We start from the raw sequence: 23,276 nt of genomic DNA on the forward strand, positions 1-23,276 counted from the left end.
ATAATGGCTGTTGATGGTTGTTCAACACCCGCCTGGGCGTTGGTTATCTCCCTTATAAAGAAATATATCATCTAAATGTATAGCAACCCTTTGTATTACTGTAAGATAAATCCTTAATTATTAATGCAGTCTAAATTATTATATTTTATCAAAATAAAGGAATGAAACAGTGTCAGACTCTTAACAGTTGTTGCTGTTTATACATAACACTGTTTTCTTGTTCAAGCATCATTGTATAATTTAAATATTGTATGGGGACAGTAAAATACATATTAGCACTCCATTAAAATTATTTATTGATACTCTGCTGCTGTTAAATTTTCTTCGAGAATGAATTTATTTGACAAAAACTGGAATTCAGCCATAATTTGCTTTCACAAAGTCTAAAAGCTCAATCTTTTCCCCATACTAAGAAAATCCATTGGCTAGATAGAACTGGTAGGCATATACATAGTTACTGCTTTGAATTATTCAGTGGAACAGATTTTCTCTGCTTCAAGATTTCATTATTCATATCACTTTAGCTTCAGTAAGTCTAGTCTGCATTCCAGAAATATTTCAGGTTTACTAATGTAACGCACAACCCTAAGACTTCATCGTCATGTTTTTGCTGAGTTGGCACAGGAGGTGAAACATTTATAGGACTAAATGTTTTTCTTCTTTGCTTAGATTAAGAAATGGAGTGAAATTCTGCAAAGTGCAAAAATTTCCTGAGGTATTGTAATCACACGCATTTTAAAATGTTTCTTCTGCATGATTGGGAATGCGGCAAGGTTAATGAGTTGCATACAAAGTAGATTGTGTCTTGCGTGTTAAAAAATGTAGCAGCACGCTTGCAATCCTGAAAAAAACATGTTCACATCTAATCACATTTGGTCAGGTACTTTACAAGAAAGTTAACAACAGTTAAAATGAAAGGTAAAGTTAGAAGAAGAAGAAGAAGAAAAAAGAAATGTTTTTCCTACAGTCCTGTAGCCAGCCTGTGGAATTCACTTCTGCTGGAGGTCATAGAGTTAAATACTGTAGCTGAGCTGGAAATGTTTCTGACTTGTTAGGTTTGTAGCTGTGCATGCTAAAGGTAATTAAATCTTATTCTTCAGTGCATCAGCTGGTGACTGCAAGAATCGTGAAGGAATTTGACCCTGGTGACAGCCTTGCACAAATAGTTAAATGTAGTAGGGGAAGAGCTTTGCCCTTCATTGAAACATCAGGTTTTGGCAGCTGCTCAGTGCTGGCCTTTATGATTTTTGCAGGATCAGTAAGATGATTTTTGGGGGGAAATCCCAAATACAACTAATTTAAAATAAATGTGGAGGATCCTGAGGCTGCCATCAGCTGCCTCCGACTGCAGAAGAAATTGATTCCAGCTGTTTGTACTGGAGCCATAGGAGTACCTAAGATTTTTAACAGTGTGGGAGGAAGGGCAATAGGGCCTCTGCAGTATAGTTGCTATATAGATAATTACACATCAATTAGTTCTTAATTACAGATAGTTCTTCTTACAGATACTGTGCATTCATCTCAAAAGATTCAGACATGAGCTCATGTTTTCCACAAAAATTGGTACCCATGTATCCTTTCCCCTGGAAGGACTTGATCTTCAGCCTTTCGTTGCTAAGGACAGTCCAGCTCAGATTGTGACATATGATCTCTTGTCTGTCATCTGCCATCATGGAACTGCCAGCAGTAAGTATTGATTTGTTGTTTCAGAATGCAAACATAGTGACAGATGTTCATTTTATGGATGTAGATGTGGGATTAAGGGTACCATTAAGATTTATTGGTCTGAAAGGTAAATATGGACAAATGGTGGTAGCAATATTAATTCCAAAATTGAGTAGTCTTACTGTTGATTGAAGCCAGAAGCTAGTACATGTTCTGGTTGATTATTTGTTTTTTAAAGTGAGTTGTGACATACATTTGGAATGCTATTTAGGAATCTTGTACAATTTGAAGAAGAATCGATCAGCCAAGCCTATGTCTAAAAAAAAAAGTACTTACAAAAACCTCTCTAGTTAACCATCGGGGGAGGGATAGCTCAGTGGTTTGAGCATTGGCCTGCTAAACCCAGGGTTTGAGTTCAATCCTTGAGGGGGCCATTTAGGGATCTGGGGCAAAAATTGGGGATTGGTCCTGCTTTGAGCAGGGGGTTGGACTAGATGACCTCCTGAGGTCCCTTCCAACCCTGATATTCTATGGTTCTATACGATTCTATGATCCTGATGTTGTCTGCTACATAAATTCAAGTACACAGTACAAATAATGATACAATATAAAGGACTGCTCATCCCAGCTAGCAACACCACAAGCAAATACAATGTGGATAATAAAATAAGCTCCTCCGTCCACAAAGATCTGTGGAGAAAAGATGGACTTTGTGGCATGTCCAGAGAATTAGCTGATCTTGGCTCTCATTGTCAAGGGGGAGTGCACTGCAAATTCCCCTTGTGAAGAGTATTCTGCCAGTAGTTCTTTCTTGTTTGGCTGAAAGAGTTCCAATCCTTCTGTTATAAACTCTGGCAACATGGCGTGGGAAGAGAGGCAATTTCTCATGTAACAAGGCCCCGAACATCTAAGACATAGATTTAACAGTAAATGCTTTCAGTTCTATCCTGAAACCTATTGGCATCTAATGCAGATCCAACGGCTCTGGTTGTAATGTGCTTCCCAATGATGCCCAAATCAATCAAGCAGACATAACATTCCTTTCTACAGTAGACCCTCAGAGTTATAAATACCAGAGTTATGAACGGACCAGTCAACCACACGTCTCATTTGGAACTGGAAGTACACAATCAGGAGGCAGCAGCAGAGACCAAAAAAAAGAAAAAGACAAATATAGTACAGTACCATGTTAAACATAAACTACTTAAAAAAAGGGAAAGCAGCATTTTTCTTCCGAATAATACAGCTTTTAAACTTTACTGAGTCAATGTTCATTTATCAACTTTTGAAAGAACAAACATAACGTTTTATTCAGAGTTACGAACAATCTCCATTCCCAAGGTGTTCGTAACTGTGGGGTTCTATTGTAGTTAGATTCCATGTTATTCTCAAGAGTCAGAGACCAGGAGAAAACTAGGTGCATTCAGTGAGAAATGGGAGTCAGAATAGCTCAATAATAAGTTCTTTAGTAGGTTCCAAAGACAAGAACCTCATTGTTTAGGTCAAGTTGTTTCATCATCTTCTTCCCTAAATACTGCCTCCCTTTCAGATCAAGAGCAGGTATATGATTATCACAACTGTAGGCACTCCATATTTTAAGAAATAACCTGAGCCTAATTGTGAATAGTATCCAAGATACAAATTCAGAATCTTGAGATGTTGAGCAGTAGAACATGGTTCCTATTGCATGCAGGTACACTGGCTGCTTTTAGAGAATGTGACCATCTGGACAGAGGAGTTCCTTTAACTAAAATAACTTATAAATGGACTGTCTTGGACATCATGACCCAGAGCACAATATTCACATTGCTCAGAAATCAATCAAACTAAAGATCACTTGGAGAGCGGAGCTTATGTTGAAAGAACATAACCATGTCTGCCTTTTCCCTTTAGCTGATGGGAATGGAGCAAAAAGCTGATCTTAGTTTTATAAGGAACTTAAACCAAATTCTATAGTAAAAAGTCCCTTTCATTAATACCATAAAACATATGTGGTGAAGACATGTACAATTTTCTGTTTTTCCACCTGTTACCTAAATTGTTCATAGCCTCACATTTCACTGTACTTTCTGACTCTAGGTGGACATTATATAGCTTACTGCCGAAACAATTTAAATAATCTGTGGTATGAATTTGATGATCATAGTGTCACAGAAGTACCAGAATCCACTGTACAGAATGCAGAAGCTTATGTTCTCTTCTACAGGTAAGAAAGTGAATAAAAGGAGGAGAAAGGTCAGTGTCAGTATAAACCTTGTTCAAGTAAATGAATCACTTTTGAGCTGTTGGCCATTTGGCACCCAGCTTTTAAAATTAGGTTGCTAAATAAATTTTGTGAGACATTTGGATTTGGGGAGGGTAGGTTGGGTCAGTCAGACACTCAGCTATTGGCAAGAGATCCTGCAGTTCAGATGGAACTAATGTCAAGTATGTGTCACCACAAAATCAACTATGCTGGAGAAAAGCTTTTATTTTATAATAGCCCTTAGAAGACACATTAACAATGCATAGCAATTTCAGTATAAGAAAAAAGGAGGCTGCACTCTTCTGCAGAAGGCAGTAATGCAGCAGCACTACCGTAGTGGAAAGGCTTCAAGAAGATTTGTTCTAATGTGATATTGAGAGGAGCACTAGATGCCATCATGGAGATGCTTTGCTTTGCTTTAGTGAAAATGCTTTGCCACCAGTTTATTTTTTGATGTAACAATTACAAGGTGAAATTGCTTGAATGTTTAAATGCTTATAAAACTTCAGAATAAAGCCAGAGAGGTGGATCAGAACATTTTCTGTGCAGATTGAAGATAATGAAAACTCAGTGAGATGACGAGAACTTGAAGAGTCTTAGAACTGGCAACTAAGATTGCCTCATTTTTATTCAGAGGATGATGCATATCGGGAGGATTCTGCACACAGACAGACTAAGATTGTTAGAGCTATAAAGGGAGTTGAGGAAACTCTTTAGCAGCTGGGAACTGGAACAACAGGGGTTTTACTGTGTGCTTATTTTGCTGTGTCCTGGTCTTTTTCTGAAATTGAGACAGTGTAAAGGAGACACTTGCTATTACCATCTTTAGTCTCTGTCACTTTTATACTTGGAACTGTACATGCAGACTCTTACCTTTTAACTGTTTTACAACTATTAAACTATTCTGTTTTTAAGCATTACATTCTTTATACTGACATCTAGTTTTAATTAACAAAGGATATGTGTTTGCTACCGGAAGTTGAATACTGAGTCTAGCAGAAATAAGTTAGAGTAGAATTGCACAGATGAGTAGATACATTCTGATAATATTTTTGTCTTTGCCACAAGCACAAGATTCAGGCTGCTGGACAAGATATGGTCATTGGTCTGACCCAGAATGACTGTTTCTGTGTTCCTTTTAGGAATAGACCATATTGTCAAAAAGAACACTGTGCTTGTTGTGAGCAAACGCTTCAAAATTAGAATATAAACTCAAGCATGTGGAATATTTATATTTTGGTAGTACGTATTAAAATTCAAATCCTTTATTTAAATAGGTGTCTTTTCTGTTGGTTGTTTTAACTTGAATTAAAATTATTTAATGGTATAGTAATGGGATATTTTTAATTGGGTTTTTAGGTGTATTAAATGTAATGACCCAGAAATTCAGTGAAGGAAAAAGTTGGTTTCCAAACCAGTGTTCAGAGTAAATCAGCACCACACATAAGGATACATCCTGTGCTTAATGCTTTTTTTAATTCATATAATAGGAAGAGCAACGAAGAAGCACGAAGAGAGAGACAGAGGGTATCAAGTCTGTTGACTATGATGGAACCAAGTCTCCTGCAGTTCTATATTTCTCGACAGTGGCTGAATAAATTCAAGACTTTTGCTGAGCCAGGACCTATTTCAAATAATGATTTCCTCTGTATGCATGGAGGTGAGACTGCTAATCTTTTATGAAGTACCAGTAAAACAGAACATCTACCTTTGAGGATGAAGATTTATTTCATTGGCCAGCAGGGAATTTTTTAAAATACAGGAACTTGTATACAATCAGTTTCTTTACTCTTATCAGTTACCCAGAAGCCAAGGTTATTTATTATCTTGTCATCATTTCTGGTTAGGGACCTACTTTAAGTGTTTTACAGTCAAGGTCTGACCACAGTGTGTAATTCCTCAAAGAGTGTATATAATAATTTTTCTTCAGTGTGCATGTCTTCCATAGCACCCTAATATGGTCTGCATGTTTTCAAAACATTTATATTGATTTTTTGTTGTTTTATACCTTGGATTGCATGGTTATGTTCCCCTAATAACTGTTTGGACTAACACCTTGTAACCTAAATCCTTGCCACAACTACACCCTGAGGATAAAAATCCCAGGAACCCAAAAGTGATAGGGCACAACAGGGTATCCAATGTGAAAACAGTAATGATTAAAGACACTTTCTTGCATGTTTTGTACACAAGTTTTAAATTGTCCTTCCTCTGCTAGACATTCGTGAAAACTGTTTTGTGATGTCACCCTTATTTTGGCATCTGACTTTCTAAGCAACCACCATGCAGTATCCAGCACCTTCTCCCAAGTAACCATGTGCAAAAGAGAAAATATTATGCCTGTGGCCATTTGCAGGGTGTATGTGTGCAGTAGGAGAACCTGAGCCTAAGAGAACCACCTTCTCATTGTTCAAGGCTGCTACAGATGCCAGTGTCACGATCAGGACATGGATGGTCTGACCTAGTGGTCGGGTCGGGAGTCAGGCTGGGTCAGATACCGGGAGATCAGAGTCGGACACAGGCCAGAGCAAACTCAAGAGTCAGGTGTCACAAGACAGGCAAGGTCAGGTTACCAGGAGATCAGCAGTAGGAGCAGGTATTGCCAGGGAAGCAGCCCTAAATATGGTGAACGCAGTTGCTATTCTGGGTTTAAATAGGAGCTATGAGCCAATTGGGACCCCTGTTGGTCCACCAATCAGTTCCCAGGACTGGGGTCTTCTATCAGAGTTTGGCTCCTCTTCTGACAACAAGTGGAAGGTTGGAATTTACTCGTGTCAGAGTCCTGTGGACCAGCGTTCAAGACCCCCAGTCCCTTACATCTACATGTGCATCATCCTCGCTAGTTTCCCCCACATGGAGAGGCTAGAATGCTGTGTATGTACAATAGCTGTTTATAGTACATAGTATTCGTACAGTCGTAGGAGCAACAACAAATAATCCCGATAGCCTTTCTTCTGTTCCCCCTCTTCCTGAATTTTCATTATCCATAACCCTCTTTGTGGACTATTGATGCTATGTAGAAAGCCTGAAGAGCTTTACTTAGTAGTGAGTGGAATAGAATTTGGTAAGTCACAATCAATGGCTTTTATGTGAGTAATCCGGAAGTTCTTAAGTAGCAATTTTAAATTAGAATTTAATCCTACATTTAAAAAAACGTTTTACAACCAGCATTCTTAAAAGATGCCTTTACAATCAATCCATTTCTGCTTTCAAATATGTCTGAATTAAATCTTTGATGTGATTCCCTTCAGCTTTTCCAGTAAAATTTTCAGCCACATCTTAAAGAGAGTGGGGCCTCTTTTAAGAGATTACTCTTGAGTTGGTACTTTGACGCATCATTTAAAACAACATTTACTATATTATATCTTATATAATATATAATATAAAATGTAATAAGACTTTTTTCTTCTTTTATAGGTGTTCTTCCACATAAAGCTGGTTTTATAGAGGACTTGGTTGTAATGCTACCTCAGAACATATGGGATACCCTATATAGCAGGTAACTGACACTGCGCTGTGGTTTGAGAGCCAGCATTTGTGCTAAGTCCTGAGTTCACAAATCTTAGGGTTAGTGTTAAAAATGGAATTCTGGATGAGAGAATGGAGTGCAAGGCGCAGATTTAGGAAATCTGCTTTGTACAAGACAACCCAAGTAAATGGTGTTACAGGTAACTGGGGAATCATACCAATAAATGCTATATATATTCTACAAAATAACAAAGCATGTAAGCTAAACGTGCTTTGCAAGAGGTATTTTGAAGGAACTGTGTATCACAGCTTCCTAGCTATAGAAAGAGCTAGTTTTCTGTTCCCTTGGTTTTGTCTTTTTTATCTGTCATCTGCCAGAATTATTTCAAAATAACTTACTTCTGAGGGGTCTCTGTAATTCCTCTGCACTCCTCTAGCAGGTTGAGTTTGTGTGCCTCCTGAAGGAGTGACCCTTGTAAGGCTCAATTCTTTTTAAAGCAACAAAGCTTCATGGGAGCCCCATTGAGGTCCGTGAGGACTCTGTTGCACATTACACATTCCAATAATTTTTATCTTTTAAATCCCAGGCATCTGAGCATGAAAGCTCAGGCGGGGGTGTAATGATTTGTAGATATCCCCAAGCAAAAAATGGAAATGTGTTCCTACATCCCCACCACCCAGCTGCTTCCCACTTCTCTATGGAGCTTGTCTTTTCATTGCACCTAACCCATACAAGCAGCATCTCTTCCCTCTCTGTCCCGTCCCCCCGCCCTGAACTTGCCAGTGCCTCCCAAAGAGACACCCATTTCCATGCTTGTCATTCTCCTTCCAGCAGAGAAGGATTTATTCCTCAAATAATTCTTTAGTGTTCCTGCAGAGATACTGGGAATAACTCTTTTACCTCCATATTGAGGGCCAGGGGAGGAAATGTGACCTGATTGTTTTTATTGTCCCTCCTACTGACTAACCAGTAATGGTTAAGGCCACTAACCATCCCCACACTAAGTTTAACAAGAAACTAGAAAGTTACAGATCTTTTGAAAATACCATGTTCTGAGACATGCCCCTCCCATGTCTGATCTTATCCTTACTGCAAATCAGGGGTCTTGTCAGCATTTCAGGCTAGGCAGACAGTGTCTGCTGCCTTTTCTCTCTACAGCAGCGGTAGTCAATTTCTTGGTCAAGGTATAGTCAAGATCCAGCCACCAGAGAAAATAATAAAAAATAACAATAATGATAATAAATAAAAAGATTTTGGGATCTGTTCAAAAGTGTCTGGCTGTCCGGATTTGGCCCATGGTCCACCTATTGACTACCTCTGCTCTACCTCTACCTCTGCTTGGTGGGGCAGTCTTTCTATGCTAATCTAATAGGCTTCTTCAGCTGAAGAAAACTGAAATTCTTATTGCAAATGCAGTTAAATTTCATCCATCAAAAACTAAATTAAAAAAGTGTTCAGATTGTTGTTGTGGAACCAAGTAAAGGTGGAATTAAGCCTGATTGGGACCAAACTGCCTTCAATACTTTCAGAGGACTTGTCAACATAAAAGTTGCACTGGTATAACTAATTAGTTTAAAATCACAACTTTAGGCCAGGTCTGTATCAGCAAATCCTTCTAGTATAGAGACCATTTATACCAGCAAAATAAGCAATACCAACCAAAACACTTGTATGCCAGTATAACTACTTCTACATGAGGCTGTTGTCAGTATAAAAGTGTAATAAAGAAAATCACACCTCTAACTAACATTGCTATCCCTGCAAAAGTTTGTTGCAGACCTGGCTTTAGTTAAACCAGTGTAACTTGTATGCAGAGCAGATCAGAGAGTAAACAAGTTCTATTCTATAGAGGTACTTATTAGAGCTGAGCAGAAATTGGAATTCCCATTCTGTGGGAAATTCTGACATTTCAGCATTTGTTTTCATCCTGAAATTAGATGAAAATTTGAAATTTCAAAATTTTCTGCAGAACAAATTCTGAAAAATTTGTATATGGAAATGTCAAAAAAATTTGATCAAAAATCATTTGAACATTTTCCCAAGTCAGAATACTTCGTTTTGGATTGTTGGGGTGTGCTGAAATGCTTTGTTTCAAGTAACTTCAACGTTAACCTGCGTTTTCTCGTTGTGGTGCATTGCTGTTAGGAGAGAGTGGGATATCAGGCTTCCCATGGGGCCATGTCCCTGACTAGACTAGATCTCCCACAAAGCTCTGAGCTCAGTGAGAGGGAAACCAGTGCATTGCCTTGTGGGAGTTACAGTTCTCCAGAAAGAAAAGGAGTACTTGTGGCACCTTAGAGACTAACAAATTTATTTGAGCATAAGTTTTCGTGAGCTACAGCTCACTTCATCGGATGCATTCAGTGTTCCTTTTCTTTTTGCGAATACAGACTAACACAGCTGCTACTCTGAAAACAATTCTCCAGGGAACTCAGTCCATAGGCAAGAATGGGGGCTGGAATTACAAATCTCATAAGACAATGCGCCATGATAGGGAAATACTGTTTAATGTTTTGTTGAAATGAAAAAAATTAAATATTCCATTTTAGGTTAACCATTCTCAAATGAAATATTTCATTTTGATATTTCTAACAAGAAATCAAATTCTTTCGGGAAAATCAAAGTTTTCCCATGCAAAATTGAAATTTTCCAGAAATTGCCTTTTCTCCCAGGTATCCAGGTGCCTTCCAATTTAAGCAATATGGCTAACATTTGTCATGTGGTATTTGTTCTCTCATCCTTTCCCCAGTGTTGGGGAGGTGGTGTCCTTTTGAGTAAAGTGCTAAAAAGTGTACGTGTGTTCTCATGATTCTAAATTTCCTGAAGAAGAAGAATGCTTTTAGTGGATGCATTTCCCTTTTATTTTTAATAAGTAAACAGTATAATCCGCATATGACCTATTCAGTCGAAAATATATATAGGTAGAGAATATAGTTCAAAATCTAAAATGTGATCTTGTAAAGTATTGTTTAGTGCTTGAGCTAAAACAAGACTGTCACTGATTTAAATGCATCCATGAAGTTTGATGAGTGATAAGAGACAAAAATCTGAGTGGGTACAATTTCTTATTGTAATGAAATAACTCAATTTTAATTTAAACAAAATGTGACATTTCTATATCTTGAAGGGTAATATCCTCACAAATTATTTTTTTGTAAATGGAGTGATAATCGTCTAAATAATCCTAAACAACCGAACTTACTGTCTTCAGAGGTTTCAAATAAAATTCTCTTCGGATTCAAGATCTTAAATGCCAGATTTTAGACTGGAGCTTATTTGTACAGCTAAGTAAACAAGGCGTTGTAAAGTGCTTTTTATCATTGCTTCAAAGAACTGGCTTGCATTTGTGGTTTAAAAAAAAAAAAAAAGCACTTAGCATTAATTTTCAAAAACTCATCTGCATAATCAGCCAATGAAATAAAACAGTGCATCAGTTAGGTAGATTGTAAGCATCCTACAGCTAAATCAGATCCTACAGGTAGGATCAGATTATCCAAATTGCTGTGTCTCTTCCATAAATAATGAATTTCACTGGAAAGGAACACAAATTACCCTCAGTCCATAGTCTACATTTCAACCTGACCTTTCTGCTGAAACAAATATTATTCAGGATGATCTTCGTGGCTTCAAGCCATGTAGGCATTTGATCAGGAGCAGTCCTATGGTCTTTGCTTTGTCATACTGCTGGTTTTCTAGTCCAGCCAATGCTGCACTGTCTCCAGGATAATGGTACTGACTGCCCTGCATTTTGGTATTAGCAATGGCTTTGAAGATGACTTTCTTATGTGCTAGCAGTTGGCAGAAAAGGTAAAGATGTGGAAAAATAATCTATGAACAAAACAGTGGACATGAGCAAGTTTAGATGTTGGAATCATGTAGAGCAGTGGTTCTCAAACTTTTTATTCCACGGACCACTTGAAAATTGCTGAGTGTCTCGGCGGACCACTTAATGATCTTTCCAAACGTTGTGTGTATCGTTAGCTAACTATTGTAAAGCGTTTTGGATAAAAGCGCTACATAAAAAAAACTTAATAAACTTTTTTTGTTCTACAAATAAAAGCACACAACTCATATTTTAATATTAGTAGTCTTACCTTTCTAATGCAATGGATGTGCCCTCTCTCCCCTTCCACAGCAGCCCCCAAGCTGGGGCTGGGAAGGAGGAGGGTCTCTCCCCGGCAGCTGCAGCCCTGGAGCTGGGGAAAGTCACCCCTTTCTCTGGCCACTGCAGCCCTGCAATCACAAATTCCCCCCACCTCCTCTTCTCACCCCACAGAACTTCGTGACATGTTTGCAAATACATCAAAATCGTTTTGGTGACATACAAATGTGAAGTGGCATTTTTAATGTGGCACATCAAACATGCTTATATTAGGATTTTGAGTCAGAATTACCAGGTGAAGAGTTGTTATTCTTTTGGATGATAATTTGTTTAAGCCATGTATGTGGTGGGTGGATTTTAAAAATATACTGTTCCTTCTTTGTTTTTAAACTTCAGATAACTTTTTACTGGCGTAGGGCGGGGCTGAGGGTTTTATTGGTCTTGTATTCCACCTTCATAGTTTTGTTTTAGTTTTGTGTATTTAGTTTTGAGAAACAAAAGCGAAATAAAACAGCCAGAATGACTCTGTGCATGTCAGAAAAACTGTGCATTTAAAAATGCAAATAAAATTGTTAATAACTGACTAATAATAGCTGCTGTTTGAATCCTCATCTGGGAGACATGTTCAAAAGTGTTTTGTTTTTTAAAGCTTTTTCTGTTAATTGTATTAATTTTTTTTCTTCATTCAAAACTGTTGGGTTTAGAGGTAATAAACTGCTACTAGCTTTTTTGTGGTAGAGCCATGAAGGCTTTGGGGAGGGAGAGGGGGGAGTTGTTTGCATTTTTGTAGTGGATAGTATCAGAGCAATAAAGGTTATTTTTCTCTTTAAATATACTTTTTTTTTTTTAACTTGGTGCTGTTCATTGAAGGAACTTGTGACCAACTCTCTTTATTAGGAGAAGATTTCAATAATAAACTATTCGGACTGGGTCTAGCGAGGCAGAATCTGAAAGAGATTTGTTTCCAAAGATCAAATGCCAGTATCCCCAGTTATGGTAAATATTACTGTAGTATAGAGAATAAATGGTAGCCTACATGTGTCATAGTGACCAGAACCTGAGTGTATTATAGACAATTCTCAGCAGCTCTTGTTAGTATGTGCAGCTGTGCTTTGCCCCAATTTACAGATGAATTATCCAGGGTAATAGCATTAAAAATAAGAAATTCAGTCTACACTGCTGTGTGTTTGCCACATGTCATTAAAGCAAACAGAATCTGGTGCTGACATTCTCATGGCTATTAGAATGTGGAGGAGAAATATGAAATATTTGTCATTAAATTAATAATGAAATTTACTATGATTATAGGTATGGGGGAGGACCAGCTGTTAACCACCTGTATGTTTGTCATACCTGCCAAATGGAGGCTGAGAAAATTGAAAAAAGAAGGAAGACTGAATTGGAAATATTTATTCGGGTAAAAATTAGTAATCTATATTCTCTGATTCTTTCCAGTCTTTTTGTCTTTATCTTGTAGATTCTTCAGAAGCAATATTTTGACCAGGATTCTCAACTTCTTTCATAGTGTGACTCATATTTCAATATTTCAATGTTTTTTACATGAACCACCTACTCTCATTTGCAATAATATAATATCCCTGTGGTATCTATGACAATTATGTATGTGAGACCTGTAACATTAGGGAAACATTGAATACGTTTTCAGCTGATATTATTTTAGTGCTACTTAATTGGAAACAAAGGAATAGAGCCAGCACCATGTGAACAATCAGTTCTTCTTCAAGTAGTGTCTCAATAGGTGTTCCATTATAGGGGTGGGTGGGTGGGTGTGTGTGTGCGCCCCCACAGTACCAATTGAAGAATTTCAATAGCAGTCCATCACACATGCGTCTCCCCACTTGCCATGAGGCTAACCAGCATGCACAGGCATTTCCTTCTCAGTTCCTTCTCAACTGCCCCTGGCTAGAGAAAAGAACAGGAGGACTTGTGGCACCTTAAAGACTAACAAATTTATTAGCGCATAATCTTTCGTGAGCTACAGCTTGGAGCTAAGAGCAGTCCATTAATGGATCATTAACTCCCTATAGTTTTGCAAATTTTAGCTTTCCTTGAAGCCTTTTTCTTTTAGTACCTGGTTTGTTTTGAGTTGGTCATGCCAAAAAAAAAAGAAAAAGGAGGAAAAAAAAAGAAAGAAAGGGTTGGTGGGGATGGTGCAGACCACCCCTGGACAAAGGTATGCCTGGCTCTCCAGGCTTCAAAAACTGACTTAGCAGCAAAGAATTCATCCCAATGACAGATGGACATTTGCAGTGCATTTGCCTCCTGGGGGAAAAGCACAGTTCACAAAAGTGTGGTTGGTGCCAGCAGTTAAAACCTAGGTCCAGGAAGGACAAAGAGTTAAGGCTTCAAATGCCAGAGCTATCACTGCAACCTTCTACATTGAAGTCAGGTGATCCCAAGGAGATGAGCCACTCACTCAAGACCACTAAGAAAAGGTCTGTGAGTCCCTGTAGCAAGCCTCAGTTGAGCCAGAAATGATTGCTACTGACGGTGCCGAAGGCATCTAGAACATGTGCGGTACCAAGCCAAGAGAGCAAGTCGATCTCCCCAAAGACCTGATGGGGACTGGCAAAAAAGTACTGGTACTTGATGTGGGGGCATGAGAAGCATGGAAGATCTGCACAGGCGAAGGCTACATCTGCACGGTCATCGGCACTAACTCCAGTGCGCGTGGCACTGGCGGACCATAGGACTAGGTCTACATCTCCAACCTGCACAACAGACCTCTTGGTGTCTGACACACCAGTCTCGCCTGTACTCAGTACTGGGGCATTAATGCTGAGTTTTCCAAGAGCATTGGACTCAATGACATCTCCATGCTGCACACCACTTTTCTCCTCATCAGAGTCAGACAGTGAGCGAGAGGACTTGGGTTCCCACCGTCATCCTACCCGCCATATGAGTCCCAATTTCATCATGGACACCAGGCCCACCCGGGTATTGCCCACCCGACCCTCAACCTCTATGGTTTGGGCAGCCATAGTACCAGCCGCTAGCTCCCACCCTCAGTGGACCTATTGGGACCCCTGGCTGGCTCAGAGGCAACAAGCATCCCAGGCCCCTAGTGTGGCATACCAACAGGCAAGGAGGCACCCCCCTTCTGCTGTGGTGTCAAAGGGTTCAGAACCTCCTGAGCAACTCGGGGAGGAAGTTGAAGATGAGGCAGAAAGGAAATACACCCCTCAAGCTTGTCTCATTGTCCTCACCTGATGAGGCAGCAGATGCCCCCTCCACCATCCATGACAGATTATTTTAAATCACTTAGCTCAGAGGGTTGCAAAAGTCCTGCCAATAACAGGTGCACAAAGTGACTGAACCTCACCACAAACTGGTGAACAATCTTCCACCTCTAGCAGTGACCCTCTCAGTTAATGAGGCACTTCTGGATCCTGTCAGAGTTATTTGGCAGACCCCTGCGTTTGGCCTTTCGACATGTAAGTGGGCGGACAAAAAGTATTATGTGCCGGCAAAGGGCACCGAATATTTATTTTCCCACCTGCCTCCAGTTCCATCACTGTGGATGTGGTTAATTCTAGAGGCCTCCAATACCAGGTTAAATCCACCAAGATGGGAAACGCTAGGAACTGTTTCACAGAAAAGTGTATTCATCAGCCACTCTTCAGTTCTAGGTGGCTAATTACCAAGCCATGTTGGCCAAATATGACTCCCAGAACTATGTGAATTTCTTTATCGATCAGCTCCCAGATCTGCCACAAAGACTGATTCATGGCGATAATTAATGAGGGCCAGCTGATGGTGAAAACATCTCTACAGTCCACATTAGACGCAGCAGACACAGCGGCTCGTTCAATTTCCACAGCTGTGGTTATGAGAAGGCTGCAGTTGTCTGGCTTCCCAAAAGTGGTCCAAACCACAGTGGAAGATCTTCCCTTTGAGGGAACGAAGCTGTTTGCTGAAAAGACATATGCGTCCCTTCACACACTGAGGGATTCTCGGGCAACCCTTCATTCCTTGGGGATATACATGCCAGCCTGCAAGAGAAAATGCAGCCGTTAGCCACTGTGTAAGTCCCGGTCATCACAGTACACACCTCAATATTTGTCACAGAGATCTTATGAGCCACAGAGAAAGAAATCAAGATTCCCGTCAGGACCACAGCTGACTTCGTCTCAGCCCTCAATCTTGAAGCGGCAGTTTTGGTTCAGTTGGGTTTACAGGCCAAACAGAGACAACATAGGCAAGCTTATATCGATGCCCACCAGGGTCAATAGCAGCAAAGAGTCCTGTGGCACCTTATAGACTAACAGATGTATTGGAGAATAAGCTTTTGTGGGTGAATACCCACTTCATCGGATGCATGCGTTGGATGTATTCACTCACAAAAGCTTATGCTCCAGTACATCTGTTAGTCTATAAGGTGCCACAGGACTCTTTGCTGCTTTTACAGATCCAGACTAACAGGGCTACCCCTCTGGTACTTGACACCAGGGTCAAGCAATCCATAGACTGGTGGAAGGACCCAATAAACATCTGTATGGGAATCCCGTTTGCTCAGTCTTCCCCATCCCTTTTCCTGATCACCGACGTATCCCTTATAGGCTGGGGAGCACATCTCAATGGCCATACAACATATGACAGATGGTCTCCAGCAGATGTGTCTCCACATCAACCTGCTTGAGCTTGGAGTAGTCAGAAATGCTTGCGCTCACTTTCTCCCGCTGATCAAGAACACGCCTACAAAGGTCATGACGGACAATATGGCCTGCATGTACTACATAAACCAACAGGGAGGTGCAAGGTCTCATTCCCTGTGCATAGAAGCACTGAAGTTATGGAACTGGTGCATCTCTCACAATGTCCTAATATCAGAGGCTTATCTACTGGGAATACACAACACGATAGCCAACTGTCTCAGCCACAAATTCCCACACAACCACAAATGGGAAATAGTCGATGATTCTACACTACATATTCTGAGTACACCGGTAATAGACTTGTTTGCTACTCACCAAAACAAGAAATATGTCCACAGTACTGTTCCAGGGCAGGGATGGGTTGACACTCCATGGGAGACGCTCTCCTCCTTCCTTGGGATAAGGGCCTTCTTTACGCTTTTTCCCCATTCCCTCTATTGCTGAAAGTTCTCTTGAAGATAAGAAGGGAAAAAGCAAACATCATTCTTATCACCCCCACCTGGCCCAGGCAGATGTGGTACCCTTATCTGTCGCAGCTGGCAGTACGTCCACCGATTACTACTGATCACTCCTTACCTCCTGTCACAGAACGAGGGCAGGTGGCGGACAGGATGAAAGGTCTGCTGGTATCGTCCCAGAGGATCTCGTCTTGGATAACCGCCTGCATCAAATTTTATTATGAACAGGCAAGAGTGTCTCCCCGGTTGTCATGACTGCCCATTCCATGAGGGCACAGGTATCATCAGTGGCCTTCCTTGTGCAGGTACTAATCTGCAGAGCCGCTACCTGATCTTCGGTCTATACCTTTGCCTCCCACTACGCCATCACCCAGCAGGCCGGGACATTGCCAGTTTCTGAAGAGCAGTGTTGCAAGAAGCATGTCCGTGAACTCTCAGCCTGCCTCCAGGGCTACTGCTTGGGAGTCACCTAGCATGGAATAGACATGAGCAAGCCCTCGAAGAAAAAACAGTTACTAACCTTCTGTAATTCTTCTTTGAGATGTGTTGTTCATGTTCATTCTGTGACCCGCCTTCCTACCCCTCCGTCAGAATTGACGGCAAGAAGGAACTGAGAGGGCGCAGGGCCAGAGGCACTCCTTATATGGGCTCATGAGCACGGGGCTCCATGAGCATATGGCCTGCCCTGTGGATACCACTAAAGAAAAAGTCTCTGGCAACTGTGCATGTGGGCGTGCACACATCTAGCATGGAATGGACATGAGGAACACATCTTGAAGAACAGCAGTTACTGTAACAGCAGTTACAGAAGGCTAGTAACAATTTTTTCTAGAGTTTAAAAAAAAAGAATAAAAACCTCTTTCATGCTGTCTTTTTACATTATAATAAAGAAAACAAAGGGCACAAAATCAGTTTTTTCTTTCTAAGGTCTCATTTGAAGGAAAGTCAGCAAGATCTCAAATAGTTAAGAAAACCAGGTTTAGATATAAGAATTGCAAAGCTGTTTATATGATAAAATAAAATGTAACTTGATTCTTCTTTCACATACATGAGTCTGGGTTTCCCTGACATTCCCCTGCAATGGTTGGTGATGGACACTCTTATGCTCAATAGAGGAGCTTTAGTTTTAGTTGTTAGTTAAGGTACTAGTTTATTCAAAGGAAACATAAAATCTTTAAACTCTCAAGTAGGAATTGACTTTCAGATATTTTCGTGAGATTCAAGACTACCAAGTGTTTACTGCTTTGATACACTGAGAACATTTAAATAATTTTGTATCAATCCAAATATTGCTACTCAACTCATCAGATATTAGATAGAAATCATGGTTTACTGAAAAAAATCATTTTGCATCTATCTATAACAATGCAGGTAATGGGCCTGTCTGTTTTATTGTTTTTTCTAGCTCAACAGAGCATTCCAAGAAGAAGAATCTCCATCCATTTTTTACTGCATCAGTATGCAGTGGTTCAGAGAATGGGAAGGATTTGTGAAGGGCAAAGACCGTGGTAAGTAACTACTTGGGGTTATAAAACTCTCTTCAGTAGGTAGGTAATCTGTGCTCTTTCGTTATGTTCTCTGTCTTTTCAGGTAGTAGTACCAGTAAAGTAAATTATGTCTGAATGTTGTCAGAAGGATAGAACAAAGAATATCATGAGCAGAATAGTAAAGAAAATATTTAATGCATGCTTTGATATGTTGCAAGTATTATGCAGGAATTATGCAGCTCTTGTTAATAGAGCTGTCTTCAGGTGCAAGTCTCTTTTGTAAAGCTACAGTTTAAATATTGGATAATATCTATTATGGGGATTGGGTAAGGATAGCAATTGTGGCTAACTTGCTTTTGAAACTGCTCGAAGATTTTATTCATTATTGCAATGGTTACTTTCTGAAAAATGTCCATTTGTGTCTTTGTATCATAGTACTATTGCTGAAATCATCTGTTTCCTTTTCCTCCATACAAAGTATACAATTCAGCAGTGAGTAGACCAATGGGAGGCAACTCAACTGCAATGCTCTTTTAAAAAAAATAAAAATAAAAACTACTTTCTTTCCATTTTCAGAGTCCTAATTTTTTATTATTCTTTTTTCCACACTAGATCCTCCAGGCCCTATTGATAATACGAAGATTGCAGTCACTAAATGTAGTAATGTTATATTAAAACAAGGTAAGTAACTAATAATATTGTAAATTATTTATGCAGCCTATTCTTTGTTAATGGTTTGGGAAAAATGCTGCTATGACGTTCTATATGCAGGTTTTAGTGGTTTTATGCTCTTCATGCTAAGTTTCAGATCATACATGCATGGCAGTTGGAGAAAAAAACAGACACATGACCCCAAGCAGCCAGGCCACCTGACAGTTTACCCAAGAAAATTAATGGACTAGCTTCTATTGCAGATAAATCCAACTACAGATATGAGTATCGAAAATAGTGTAGAGAACTAATTTTCTATTGAGGGGGAAAGTATTTTCTCTCTGTTGTCTTTTGTTAGATGTGTACCACTCAGTATGCTTTGAGCTTGGAGTCTTTTCCCTCTAGGTTGGAGGTGCTGGCTTTGAAGCTACTGGATGTAAGGTACATCCGTTTAAACAGTCTGTCCTGATTTGGATCATCAGTTTGAATCAAGAATTACGTCAAAGTAAAAGAATATAGCCACAATGTGTGTGTGCCCAGCTCAAGACAAAAATATCAAAGTCTGTGCCCAAGAGAAATACAGAAAATGGAAAAGTATAGAAAAAATGCCCTGGGAGACCTAGAGGAAAAGGATCTTATTAAATTTTAAAAATAATTTTAATAATTTTTGTGAGCCTGATAGAAGTCAGTGTTCTGAAGGGGATTTGAATGATGGAGCTGGAGTCCTCTCGTGGATTGTTATTGGTAGGTCATTACATACAGAAAGCGTCATCTGCATTCATAGCATATAGTACTAATGGGGGAATTCTGTGCCAAAAAATTAAAAATTCTGCACAAATATTTTAAAATTCTGAAAAAATCTGCTTATTTTATTTGTCAAAATAACACAATATAATCACACCAGTTTCAGTTATTTTGGTAATTTATTTCAAAATACCTGTCAGCAAGTATGTGTGTAACAATACAGGCAACAAAAAAAGATTCAGGAAATGTTTTTGACAAATAGATTCTTACTAGGCATATTAATACAGAACTCTGAGGAGTAATTCATTTAAAGTACAGTACAGAACCATATTTCCCGCACCCCTCAGAAGCGGTGCAAAGGCCTGGGGAGTCAGGGGTATGGAGGAGCTGAGGGAGGGCGAAGTAGTTGCTGGGTATGAACGTGAAGGGTTGTTGGGTATGTGTGGCAAACATATGGAACAGAGTTTTTTTGCGGGGGTGGGGTGGGGAGGGATTGTTAGGAAGCATCCCCCATGCAGACCCTGGCTGACCCCTAGCCTCTCCCATTCAGTCAGGCACATCTGCCCTGGTCAACATGTGCCCCTCCACCCCCACTCAGCCACCCACTCACCTTCTCCATACGGCCCTGTACCCCTCCCCCCTGTCCCTATGTGTCCTTGCACCCCTCAGCCAGCCCCCTTCCCTCATCTCCATGTATCCCTGTCCTAATGTGTCTTTGTGCCCCCACTCAGCCATCCCCCTTCCCCTCTGTAGCTCTGCATCCCCTTCCCCTCTGCCCATGTGGCCCTGTGCCTCCACTTGCATTCAGCCCCTGCCCTAGTCTGTCCTCCTCCACTAGCCTTTATGAGCCTGCGTCTGACCCCCCCAGCAGCCTACGCTGTCTGTCTCCGCGTATCCCCTATCTCCTGACCTGACCCAACAGGCGTTGTGAAGAAGGCAGGCTCTTTCTCTTCCCTATTGAGCTGGGGTTGGCCAGGAGCTGCTGTTCTGTTTTAGCGCCATACCGCCCTCTGGTGGGACAAAGGCAGAACTCCAGCAACTTTTCTGAAAAAAAAAAAAAAAATTAAAAATATGCGCATTACATGAAATGTGCATGCATGCAGTGGCACAGAATGCCCCCAGGAGTAATATAGTAACTGTACTCTTTCAAAATTCATCTTAATGCATTTCATAATATTACCCTCTAAGATGTGGTTTTAAAGTTTACAGGCAGTATGGCTAAATATTTACATTATCCTGTTACTTGGTTTCTATGAGACTTAGACCCATGGTATATTAGAGGTTTAATTATTTAAACACAGTGTCCATATGTTAAGCATCACAGTGTCCATATGTTAAGCATCTGACTATAACATACAACAATAAGGAAACTTGGTGTTAAATCACTTACTGCTGGTAGGTTGGCCACCAAGCTCTCACTCTAGCTTAAGCTATCCTAAGCCATAATAGAACTAGATAGGAATTGGAAAAGTATTTCTACTAAACTCACTTGTCTTGCATTGACTCTGAGTTGAAAGAGAGAGAGGTGACAGGAACTCTGGTAAATACTGTACAGTACCACGTAATTGCTGATCCAACACCTGTTAAAGTCAATGTGATTCTGTTGTTGTCATCTGTAATGTCCTATTGGTGTATTCTTCCTTGGGTTCTGAGAATTTCTTCGTGTTTCCTGCTTTATAGTCTGCACTTCTAGTGCGTTGTCTCAGCCACTGTGAGCAGACTGGACTTTGTGGAGTCCCTTAACTCCATGCCTTAGTTAGCTGGAGTTGGATGTGAAATCCTTTGATTGCCAGAACGTGAACACAAACTTGTCTGCAATCAGCCTGGTGGACAAATATATCAAATAAGATGATTCATTATAGAAACTTCACATTTTATAACCTATTTTGGGTTTTGATATGCTAGTTGTACGTTTGAGATAAAATTACGTGCCACATTCTCTGGTGACCAGTTGGTTTTAGGTATTAATTAGTATTAAATGTAAGAAACAGTTTGTTCTCCATTATGTTCTTGACAGTTCACTTACAAAATACTGTAACCAGGTTGGATAGTATGTACAGTGTTGCAGAAATTCAAAGGGATGATATTAAATTGGAGTGTTTAGTATTTAGGGCAAGAAGTTTTCTGCCACTCTTAAACATCTTTTTCTAAAGTCACAGGAGTTTTACTCTAACTCATAATCTAAATTTTTAAAGATACTCTTTTGAAAAAGATTAAATATATTGTTTTCAGGAGCAGATTCTGGACAGATTTCCGAAGAAACTTGGAATTTTCTCCAGTCAATCTATGGGGGCGGGCCAGAGATCATGCTCCGACCACCTGTTGCTCCAGTAGAACCTGATGTGCTTCAAACAGAGGAGAAGATTGAATTAGAAACTCGTGGTCTGTAGCCATCAGCACAAATATGAATTTGTAAGAAATCCTTTCCACTTGCCCAAAACACATTCCTGAAAGGTGTTTAGTTTTTTTTTTATTTTAGTTTTGCCTAGAAAGGGGCAGCTCATTGGGCATTATGTTAGTAATGGAAGAATGATTTGAAACTTATAATACAGATTTGTTAAAAAATTTACTTTGAAACCTTTCAGACAGACTATTCCCTTCATGTTTTGGAAGGTATGTGACTTACATAATTTGGAACATTTGGTTAATTGAAAAAAAGTCAACACAGTTTTTTGCTACATATTAAACCTATGCTGTCCTTTGTAGAATTATAAAATTGAGATGAAGGATTTTAAAAATGCTTTTAAATATTGCTATAAATTGCTGATCAGTCTTTTCTGACATTTACAAAATGCAGCATGTCTTTAATTGTACAGTTTTGACAAGACGAGGTATAAAAAGAGCATATTTTAAATGGATCATGGGGAAGTAGTAAACACTCAGGAAAAGTTAAGTTTCACTTTTTTTTGTTTGCACTGCAATGTATAAAATAATGAACAGCATAAAACTTTCAAATTCTTTTCTTATTTGAATATATCAAATATATAATTAGTCTGGATGGAATATTGTTTTGGTCAGCATATGTCAGTAACTTATTGCCTACTAAAGTTTAAATCATATAATAAGCTTCTGTATATAAACCTACCAAATATCTTCAATACTATCAGTGATGGAAAAAAATCTTAGTCTTCTTTAGGATATTTGTTGAGAGCATGAAGCGTGGAATGTAAATGATTGTGGACATGAGACTGATGCGCACTTAAGAAATTAAATTGTCTAGTCTTTTTTTTTAATTAAATTTAATTAAAACTGAAAAAAATCATTGTATAGTTACAAAACACTTTTTGGCATGATTTGTGATGTCAGAAGTTGGATAAAATATGTTGCAAGATTACAAAATCTTGCTGGATAATGTATACTGGAATGTGAATGGCATTCAATCTTTTTTCTTTCTCTCCCCCCCCCCCCCCCCGAAATCAACATTATTTAAGGCTGGTTTAAATAAAAATGACCTTTAAAAACTGGAAATATTTATTCAAATGTGTTTGAATTCTTGTAAGTGAAATACAAATAATATGTAGTAACTTGATTGCAATACAGATTTCATGTGTTTAAGAGGTGTTCCTTAAAGTTTTCCCCATTTAGGTGTTAGGAGCTGGTGTTTAGAGACAACGTGAGGTAATATCTTTTATTGGACCACCTTGGGAGTTGTTTGAAGGCCAGAAGAGGGGTTCAGGAAAGATTTCTTTCAGGATGGGGCCCTCATCGAGTTTGGGTTGTAGTTGTTTAATGATATCCCATATAGGTTCCAGTGTGGAGTGGCAAGTGACAACTACAAG

At 39.5% G+C, this 23,276-nt stretch overlaps 1 protein-coding gene across 5 annotated transcripts in view; it reads left to right on the forward strand.

Moving 5' to 3' along the window:
- Positions 1-22,965, forward strand: part of USP33 (ubiquitin specific peptidase 33) — an 88,956-nt gene extending 65,991 nt beyond the window's left edge. For all 5 annotated transcript variants that reach the window (XM_048859794.2, XM_048859798.2, XM_048859795.2 and 2 more), the window contains 9 exons: positions 670-715; positions 1,506-1,686; positions 3,745-3,871; positions 5,401-5,570; positions 7,328-7,409; positions 12,790-12,898; positions 18,021-18,123; positions 18,715-18,783; positions 21,730-22,965. In XM_048859794.2, coding sequence (XP_048715751.1) covers positions 670-715; positions 1,506-1,686; positions 3,745-3,871; positions 5,401-5,570; positions 7,328-7,409; positions 12,790-12,898; positions 18,021-18,123; positions 18,715-18,783; positions 21,730-21,887 — 1,045 coding nt within the window. In that variant the 3' untranslated portion in view covers positions 21,888-22,965. The remainder of the gene's footprint in view (positions 1-669; positions 716-1,505; positions 1,687-3,744; positions 3,872-5,400; positions 5,571-7,327; positions 7,410-12,789; positions 12,899-18,020; positions 18,124-18,714; positions 18,784-21,729) is intronic.
- Positions 22,966-23,276: the final 311 nt, after the last annotated feature.

This window comes from Caretta caretta, chromosome 8 (assembly GCF_965140235.1).
Source record: "Caretta caretta isolate rCarCar2 chromosome 8, rCarCar1.hap1, whole genome shotgun sequence".
Classification (NCBI taxonomy): domain Eukaryota; kingdom Metazoa; phylum Chordata; order Testudines; family Cheloniidae; genus Caretta; species Caretta caretta.